Below are 10,679 nucleotides of genomic sequence, written 5' to 3' on the forward strand. Positions count from 1 at the left end.
AATCAAATACATTCTATTTCACAATGCGCACCAATATTAAAAATACTCTGATGTTGTAAAGGTCCGAATGTGCATTGAAATATTTGAGATTCATTAATAAGAATTAATAGTTTAAATTAATTACTCATTTTATGCAACTAAAACCCCTATATTTCTTCATTTCTTTTCGCTATTTCGTTTCTTGGCCTGGGTCCCTCACCCAACGTTCCCAGGTGTTGGGGGCGATGGAAATAAAGTAGTGGGAATTTATATAGTGCCGCAAACTAAGGTACCTGTGACTACTAGAGGTATTTCTGTTTTGATATTCTCCTACTTGTATTTCAATGCGTTATTAAAAAATCAAATATATATATTGCAAATTTATTTTTGAATAAGTTCAACTCAGTCTTGTGAATACGGATAATAGCTTATATTGAAATTCATTGGGTTCAGTATTATTGTGATACTTTCATATTTTTTCTTTCACGAAAGTATAACAAAATAGCATAGACTGTCGTTCCCATGTAGGGCTTCTTTCGTTTGGATAGCTTTTTCAAACAATCCTGAAGTCTAGGTTCTATATTGAAAATCCGACGTTATCCTTGCTTTAAACTTCAATCTAGGATTATGAAATGTTCATAAAGTATATATAATAATAGAATATTCAATACTGTTGCTTCAAAACCTTCTGTATATATATATATTTCGTGAGTGCATGATTATATAATGCTAAAAATCTACAAGTTCAATCGTAAAAAGCCTGATTTCAACCACATGCTATATGTCTGTAATATTCAGTTTATGATGTGTGTTTGACATCTTATATATTTTTTTTTTTTTACAAAATTTCATTCATTCTCGTCGTATATTCATTCTCACATTTTACTGGGTAGGTTTAACAAGACGTTTGTTGTTTGATGACGTAGTGTGAAAAAAAAATTAAAACCAAGCATTCCCGTTAGTTGAAAATGGAAATAACCAGTGGTGGGATTCAGCCGGTTCGCACTCGTTCTATAGAACCGTCCCAACTGTATGAGATCAGCGAACCGGTCAGCATTACTGGCTACTGTCCATGACTTTTTGTAACAGAACCCGTTGAAAAATATGACTTTTGTGATGGAACCGCCTAACAAAAAAAATTGAATCCCACTACCGGAAATAACCTATATTTTGCTATAAACACGTACGTATCTGCTTATTTTAAAACCAAGTCCTAACTATTGCAGACAAATTTTCAATTTTGTTTTTAAACATATCATTGAAAGGGTTGTTGTACACTTTTCTGGAATTTTCTAACATTCATACTAGTGCGTCAATAGGCTTCTATGTACATGCAATAGAATAGCAAAATTTCGAATTTATTGTTTGTGTTTCTATGCAATTCATACTAAAAATGCACTCCCATACAAGTATTGGAATGACGTTAGACCAAGTGTTTTCCTTTTATTATTAGCTTAAGTTTTTGTTTCAATTTGAGTGAATAAAAATTTTACCTTCCATGGTAAATAAAGCATTGTGAGGCACATAGGCTATATGACACCAACGTCGTAGAGAATCTAGATGTTGTAATGGACCTTCCACGACCCTGTAAAATTTTTAAATAGCTTGGAATGAATACGAAATTGTAATTACACGCAAGATACGTACGCTAATCACCTAAGTAGATTGAATAGTAAATTTTTTCTCATTTTTATTTGAAATCTATTTTTTTAAAATAAACTGACCTACGATAAAAACAGCTCTGAAATAGTAAAAATATATTAATTATCAGATTGGCTGTTGCCTGGATAAATTAGTAGCCTATAGCTATATATCGATAGTTTATTACCATTTCACAAAATGAAGTTAAAGGGGTGGAATTTTTCAAATTAGGATAACTTCATGTATTCGGCCGTATTTAATTTTTTGAACGATATGTATTTTGGTCGAGAATTATGAACCTGAATGAAAAATTAAACAAAAACTGTAGTAGTTATTCAAGGGTGGGTAATTACTTTGCTGAGTGGGCCAGTTACAGATAATAGACTTGGCCGGAGGCTCGGAACTCAATATGAAAAACCATGATTAAAAAACTCTTTATTTACAACAGTTAATCCAACAGTCAGGCAAACATTTGCATAGTAATATAAAGCACAATGTAACAATCGGGGTCATTATGACGTTATTTCAACGGAAATTTATTTTCATAAAAATTATAGTCGTAATTTCAGCAGACACAAGTGGGCCGTAATTTACCCGTTTCTGACTGATATAAAATTTTAAATTGGTTATATTTTAGAACATGATCTTACAAGTTATAAACGAGACCTAGTGCGGAATCTACCAGTGAGCAGGGTACCCTGAGGTCTAAGAGCTCATGACCAGCATGTTTTTAACGCTTGACACAACGTTCGTGTTATTTAGAATAATTTAATGCCACATAAAAACTCCTGGAAATGATATTTAAAATGCCAAAAATGTTAGAACGTCCCCATAGTCGTCATTACCCTACGACCAGTGGTGAGATTCAAATTTTTTGTCAGCCGGTTTCTTCACAAAAGTCATATTTTTCAGCCGGTTCTGTTACAAACAGAACATTGACCAGAGTCATTGGCTCTGCATTGACAGTAACCAGTGTTGCTAACCGGTTCGCTGATCTCATAAAATTTCGTGAGACGGTTCAATAGAATCGGTGCGAACCGGCAGAATCCCACCACTGCCTACAACCGCAAACTATTCGTACCATTTTATCTACCGATAGAAAATACCGTACCCATCACTTTATTTAGCATTTGACGTTAACTTCATTGTCATATATTATGGAGTATATATACTATTAAGTCAATTCATCTTGGAAAGATATTTGTCCAACATGGGAAGTCCAACTATATTTCACACGGGAGGGAGCTAGAGTGCGAGCCCGCGAAAACCTGGAGGGAATATTAGAAAGAGAAGTGTTGGTCTGATGATTCACGAATTGGGGTAACGTACCGTAACGTTTCTGACCTTTAGGAGCAAACCGTTGGATAACCGGATTACCGTATATTGCTTGGTTCGTTCAGCTGTTCATGCTTGTTCGCTCAACCCGACAGTGAAGACCAAATAGAGAAATGTTTGGAGGGGGTGGTGGTAAGCATCCTCGTTTTGTTCTCTAATTTTCAGATTTTGGAGTTTTGACAAGAAAATTTGAAAACATACTGACATAGGCTAATATTTCTGAGCCTATATTTTTACTGGTAGTAGGGTGGTGTAGCCAGTCTGCGGACGATTTCATTCAAACCGCTACAAAACAAAAACCATTATTTCTAACCCCTTTAATTTGTTTCACCGTAGGTGCATTGGCATTTCCTCTACACGCTAAACTTTCTACGACCAGGGGTTAAAGCTATACAAACCACCAAAGTACAACACTCTGAAGACTTATTTGCGACCGAACGACCAGTGTGCGAACACGGATTTCAAGCCTTGAACATCGTTTCTGCTGCGCCGAGACTAGGGCATACGCAGCCATGCGTGAAAAAATGGGCTCCTAATTGCATTTCTGACCGTCATATATTTTAAGAACACGGTTATTTCGAACAAAACTCTTCAAATTATAAACAAAGCACCACATCACAGCAATCAAACAGACAAAAACACGGTGGTCGCAAATCGATCGACATTGGCTAGGATTATCGACGTATTGGAAATGCGCACCCCCTATTCCCCCTCCTTTAAATGTAGAAACGCTAAACTTTAAAGATGGTTGAAAGAAACACAACTCTACCTGCCAAGTTTCATCTTTTTATCTCTTATATTTGTATGAATTTTTAAGCTTTTTTAAAGGGACAATGGGTAGTTGGCGACATGGAAAAATGGTCCGTTTTTTTTTCCTCGGTTGTGTTTTCGGTCGAAACTTTTTTGTTTGTGGCTGCATTTTAGTGTAATTTCGCAGAGCTACGAAGAATAAGTGGACGATAACGCGTGAAAAATATCGTCGCGGTTTGTTAATTTTTTCGGCATTAATTTAATCGATGAAGTTGACGGTCGCAAATAGGTCGTGGCCGCAAAGTGGGTAAGCCACCCTAGACTACACAGTCAGGCAGTGGACTTGTTGGCCAATCCCAGACCAGCGGACTGGATTTCATGTCAGGTGCACGCCCGAGTACGCTAGTGCTTCGCAAAAATGCATGTAAGCAGACGAAATAACCGTTATTAAAATTTAAATGAGTGTTTAACCACCAAATTGCAAAAACATTCTCAAAATACATATTTGATACCGTAATGGTTAACTGTTTTGTGACTGATTCAACGTATTTTTAATCCAATAATTTTACACGAATTTTAAGAAGAGTATCTTAAGTAATAATCAGTTGCACGCGGGCTCAGTCGTTTTGCATGCAGCGATCTCTAACCGCACGCCAGGAAATCTGATTTGAGAATTTCTAATTGCATGCTCCATTTCTAGTGAAAAAAAATCTATGGAATACAGACTGGTGCACAGCTGCACAGAGAGATAATGCTGTAATTTACTTGTTCTTCAAACTGTCAAACAAGAAACCCATACAACTTAATATACATAGAATGAAAATTTAAATTTTTGATAAGTGATTGGGTGGTAATGATGTTGCCATTATTAATAAGGTTACCATCTAAAATTAGCAAAGCAGGATAAATATGTCATAATTTAATTTCCTCAAATTTTATGTTTTCAGGATTCGGCGGAGGTGGAGGGGGATACGGTGATGGAATGGGAGGAGGAGGATTTCAGCAAGGTGGATTCTCATCACCATCAGCTGGAGGAGATAAAACCAAGGTAAGAGCAATCATGACAAATGTTTTGATTTTGAAGTTGTGTTGTCAAGATTTGTTAATGATTTTCTTGCAAACGTGCTGAAATGGATGAACATTTTGTGATTGCGAATAAATTATTATTTAGAGTGCTGATTTTGTAAAATGTTTTGGAACCAATATTTATTCTAGATCATTTTAAAATATCCACATGATATTTTGATATTTTCAAGTAACTGTTGAGAATTAACAGAAGTTATTATTAATCTGAATCCTGGTTTTTAAACTGAAATTTTATTTTTCAACATTCATCTTTTTTCTCGAGAATCATTTTAAAAATTGACTGGATTTGATAAATTGATTTTTCTACATTCTGAAGAATTGCTAAAGATTGTTTGGCAAACAGATAATCATCCCTGGATTGCAAAGGATTTATTATTCTAGATTATGACTTTCTGAAATGATTTTTTTCTTCAATAGTTTATTCTCAAAGATCATTCCAAAAAATCAATTTAGTGTACCATCAAGAAACCTTTTTCTTATTGCCTTCGCTTCATATTATTATCAACTTTATTTCAGAAATTTCGTTCACAAAATATAGTTCCATTATCAACATCAGATATAGCTTCTCTCACACATGATGGGAACGGATTCTTCCTGGAAGATTTGGAAGTTGGCCAGGTATGTATTAGTGAACTTGAAAAACAAGAATAATATAGAGAAATCTGTACTCAAATACTAGTCTCCTAGAACAGTGTTTTGCAAACAGTGGGGCGCGCCCCACAAGGGCAGCATAGACAGTAAAAGTAATATGTATATGTAGTTTATTGTTAGCTATTTATTGTTGGTAGGGGGAGGGGGGGGGGGCGCAAGACTTGACAAATTTCAAAAAGGTGGCACGGTTTAAAAAGTTTGAGAGCCACTGCTCTAGAATAGAAATTACTTTCCGTGGACTTCCAGTTCCAAATATATTTTTGTAAACTTCTGACAAATTACATTACCTTAGGTTACATTACTGCTGACTTCGAAATACTTGATTAAAATTCATTCAAGATAGAAAATATTCAATTATGCCATTCCATCTTTTGCTGTAATGTTGTAATTTACTCCACATTTCTGAGTATAACTTGTCTTTTCAAGCATGCTTATGTTGTATTTGGTCTTGTAATATTTTTCGTTGTGCATTAATGAATATGATAAACAAACTAAATAATTGTCATTTTGGATTCTGTGCACTCTCAGCATTTTTCACCTATCTGAGATAAATATTGATTTACATCTAGGTTACTATTCTCGGAACAATCACACACGCAGATAAAAGTCAAACGAGTGTTACTTATACCATTGATGACACAACTGCAGCTCCTGTCAGCTTAAAACACTGGTGAGAATTCAAAGATCTTACATTTGCGAATTGAAATAAGCTTCATCATGCTGTATAGTCGACTTGTCGGGAGGCCTTCACCCCTAGCCCTGTGACGATGCTCTTCGTCTTTGATTGGACTTATTGGTCTGCATGTATTTACACCATTCGCCCTGAACAAGTCCCGTTACAAGAAGCCACTTTTGTATAAGCGGCTACTATTTGTTGGAAGAAACATAATCTTTTCTATTTGGCATTGGCTACCCAATTTATTGGCATGGGATGAGATTTGAAACAAAATGTATAACTATTGATGCCATTGCCAATATAGTCAAGTCTAATTTTTTGCCAGTCGCACCAATATTGCATGTTGTGTCCTGCCACCCTGCCTGTATTTTTTTAAAAGTCTGGTTGATGCCACTCCTTGATAACCCATGCTTCTCTTAACTCCAGGTATGCCGTGGAAGGAGGGGAAGAGGGTGAGGCAGAGGAACAAGTCACATACAGTGAAGGAACTTACGTCAGAGTTTATGCTCAGATAAGAAGCTTCCAGGTTAATTTCCAGATTCCTACCATTCATTATTTCAACTAAACGTTAAATTTACTCGAATCCCAGTTCTCAAGCTTTTTATGCTACACCCCTTTTTTAGAATTTGTCAAGTCTCTCGACCCATTTAAAAAATAACTAGCTAACAATAAGCTACAAATAACAGATAGTAAGACGAAAGTTTGTTTTATACAAAAAACACGTTGATGGAATGTAAATATTCAAAATAAAAAAATGTTAGTATCCTAAATAAGGCGAACAAGATCAAATTCGGATAAATGATGAAAAGACAATTAAGCAGTTCTGAGCCCAGACCTGTAATTGAATTTTATATGTGCGAGCAAAAGTTTGTAAAATTAATGTGAAATAGAAGGGACATGTGTTCGTTCACCTACATAAGAAAAAAATTCTAAAAAAAATGAATCAAATTTTTACACATTTATATTCTTGCTTAGTCTGATTCCATGCGATGCCAAGATAAAAATAAATAGTTCGCATGTCTGAGGATATTGTCAGAAAATTGTTAATATATCGTTGACAATTGACACCGTGATTCAATGCTCATCTTTGTGAAGATAACCAATCTTTTATACAATATTGCTCAAAGCAAGATCATGAGGGTAAAACTAGATCAGGTACTGATATGAATTTTGTGAGTTGTGAGTTTCCAGTGGCATTCAAGAGCTATACATTAATGGAAAGGTGTACCATTATAAGATACGAGAGTGCCCAATGATTTGCTAATGGTGTGAGCATTTCATCTTTTTCAGAATAAAATAAGTTTGTCAGCGTTAAAGATCAAACCAATAGAAGATATGAATGAACTGACGAGCCACATTCTTGAATGTATCAAATTTAGAATGATGATCAGCAAGAGAAAGAAAACTGGGGGAGATTTCGTAAGTTTATAACTTAAATCATTCTACTCTCATGTTTGTATATCCTACTTATTTCAGTTGAAATATGATAATAAGCAACAGTCAATATAAATTGAAGATGGCTTGCAAAGTTTTTATCAGATTTGTTTTTCTTGATAGTTTAGAGCTGGAGTTATATTTTACAAAATCCTCGAGTTTGGAATACTCTGGATTTTGAGCCAAATTTTTTCAACTCTTTGGAACCTGAATACTTTCTAACCTGGAGTCTGTTGTAAATTTTCCTTGACTTCACTGTTCACAGCCCCTGCACCACCTATAAACAATACTTTGAAATGTGCCATTATATTATCGGTTACCTACGGTAATTGATTTCATTTCGAAAGATAAGTGTCATGGTTCTTTTAGTGGCAGTCTGATTTTATTTGAAAATTTCAATCTTTGAATATAAAATTAATTTATCAACTGGCTTATCATTATTGAGGTTTCCATTCGTGAGCAAATACTCGTATAGTCATGCTTTACGTGAGCACCCACTCTGTATGCTAACAGAAATTTATTTATGCTTTTATTTAAAGTGATGCATTGTGTAGTCATCTCTTCGGCTGGACTGTATGACTGGCTGTATGCTAACAGAAATTTATCTTATGCTTTTATTCAAAGTGATGCATTGTGTAGTCATCTCTTCGGCTGGACCTGTTTTGAGCTATTTCAAGAACATAGTGCATTTCATTTTTAAGGCTAGAATTTTTCAGACTAATATTCCTTGGATATGCCCTATATATATGGTTACTTATGTTGTGTGTATATATTCATAATAATTATTTTCATGCTGTTTAAAATAATAGTGTATTATAACCAAAACTTACTAATTTTTCATTTGTTTTATCCAGGGTGGTGGTGCGAATATGGGAGGTGGATTCACGAATGAAGCAGCTGGATCTTCCATAACTAATATGGGTATTGACAAAGTGCAAAGTCAGGTAATGTTGAATATTATTTACATTTTTTGTGTCACATCACTACGAAAGTACTTTCAAGGTGTTTAGACTAGGACTGCGAGGGCTGGGCAAATTGAAACCGGACTTGACAACCATTTTTGACTCTGGGGGCTAACAAAAATTTTGTCTCTGACTCTAAGTGGAATGAGATTATGACTTCAACAAAACCAAATTTTGATGTCAAAAACTTTCTGCGTAGATAACCTGTGTTTAATTAAGAATGCTGCATAAGGTTTTGTGTTTCACTTGTAAATTTGGTTTTCTCATATATCAAAACATTTTCTTGGAAACAATAGCTGGAACCGGCATATTACATAATTATCAAAAATATTCTGGTGACCCCATTCTAAGCTCGCTATGATTTGTCAGTATTGCACGATTCACAAGACTGAGAAGAGAAGTCATCTGTACCTGGCACTAATACTCAACTTTGTGATTATTCATAATTTACCAGGTTTTTGAAATGATCAAAGAATGTACGGATGAGACTGGTGTCAGTGTCAACGATTTAAAACAAAATTTGAAAGGACTAAACATCACACAAATCAGGTACAAATTTTTCACACTTTTTTACTCAACTATTGATGTGCCAGACTTATTAAATTGTTTACATAAATCGCCAAGTTTCAAATTAGTATACTTTTGCTACCAAGGCCCATAGAGTCTGTTAAAATTTATAATCCTGGTCCTGGTCGACTCCAGGTAGATAGTAATCCCTCCTGGAACCGGGAAGGGTAATCATGAATGCGTATTATCACCCTGAAAGTCCGTCTTGATGAAAATCATAATTTCTACTAGACTCCGATGAGTTTAAAAATATGGACCAAACTCTAATGGAAACATGACAAACCAGAACCTACCATTCAGTTTTTTCTATTTCATTCCCTTCAAAGCCTATGCATTTGGTGTGGGTTTCATATTTTTCTGTCTGTTATTCATATCTCACTTATGTGCAGGAATGCTCTGGAATTTCTCAGCAATGAAGGTCACGTATATTCAACCATAGATGACGAACATTTCAAATCAACTGGATAATTTTGATCATTCATCAAGATCTTTTGTCAAGAATACTGACTGCCTTAATAGTCACCCTCCACTGCCATAATAATATTGTGCTATTGTGTTCATATGAGAAAGACCTGAGGTTCAGCATTGGGCATAGAGATGACTTTAGACCCTGCTTCAGTGATGAATCGTTCCCTAACTTTTTGCTTTTTGTAATTCTTGAATTAAAACATTTCAACCATGTTTGGGTGTGTTACAAAAGGTTGTTTTTTTGGTTTTTGTTATGAATAATGGTAGTTAGCTCATAAGATATTAATATTTTCTCATGCGAAATATGTCTATGCGATTGCAGAGTGATTAGTAAAAACATGACTAGACCCTACTACTGTTGTGATGCCATCGGGAATGGACTGGCGGGCCCAGTGATTGGGAGGTAGCAAAATAAATTAAAATAGAGCCTCTACTTTTCATCAGCGCTTAGACGAGTAACGAAGAACAATTAGGGTAACACCATTCGGAATTAATAGTTTGATTCTTATTAGAACCGTTCCGGTATATAGCTTGAAAATGAATGTAGGAAATTGCGTTTGCGACGCAATTGCGAAGATGCAAACCAGTACCATGGAAGTCCGCAGTACCATGGAAACAGACCCAGACTCCATCTTGCAAGGACTGGTTTTTGTCTGTACTTTCCATATCCGCGAGCGTGTTAAACTTAATTAAAACGTCTCACAATAACATGGAGGAAACGTTAACTTGAAATTAGAGGTTATTTTGCAGTGGCGGCGCGTGGTCATTTTGATAACCGGGGCAAGCTACTGCGGGACCAAGTCACCCCCATCTACGGGGACAGGATAGCGCTGTAAGTTCTCCCATCATTTTATGAGTATAAAAACCATTCCATCGGTAACAACCAATCGGCAAAAACGACAATTTTTAACGATAAGAAAGTGTCTTTAAAACCGGTCCAAGTCAAGGGATTAATAAATATAGACATAGTTTATTTTGAAACCTCTTTCAAAAGGAAAGGCAATATTTACCCAGATAAATACAATGACATATTAACAGAAACTTCGGGAAAGCAGACAAAACCTAAAATAAGGTTTAAAACGTTACTTTGAAAAAAGGAAAGGTAATGCAAAGATAAGGACATGCGTCGC

At 35.4% G+C, this 10,679-nt stretch overlaps 2 protein-coding genes across 2 annotated transcripts in view; both read left to right on the plus strand.

Moving 5' to 3' along the window:
* LOC120334861 (zinc transporter 7-like) overlaps positions 1 to 10,679 on the plus strand; it is a 37,765-nt gene that overhangs the window by 7,761 nt on the left and 19,325 nt on the right. The window lies entirely within an intron of this gene.
* Positions 2,899 to 9,762, plus strand: LOC120334879 (replication protein A 32 kDa subunit-A-like). Its single transcript, XM_039402393.2, has 9 exons — positions 2,899 to 3,087; positions 4,653 to 4,753; positions 5,308 to 5,409; positions 6,012 to 6,112; positions 6,545 to 6,644; positions 7,409 to 7,537; positions 8,407 to 8,496; positions 8,969 to 9,063; positions 9,471 to 9,762. Exons 1-9 carry the CDS (start codon positions 3,069 to 3,071, stop codon positions 9,547 to 9,549), a joined length of 816 nt encoding a protein of 271 aa, XP_039258327.1. The 5' UTR covers positions 2,899 to 3,068; the 3' UTR covers positions 9,550 to 9,762.

This window comes from Styela clava, chromosome 1, assembly GCF_964204865.1.
Source record: "Styela clava chromosome 1, kaStyClav1.hap1.2, whole genome shotgun sequence".
NCBI classification, from domain to species: Eukaryota; Metazoa; Chordata; class Ascidiacea; order Stolidobranchia; family Styelidae; genus Styela; species Styela clava.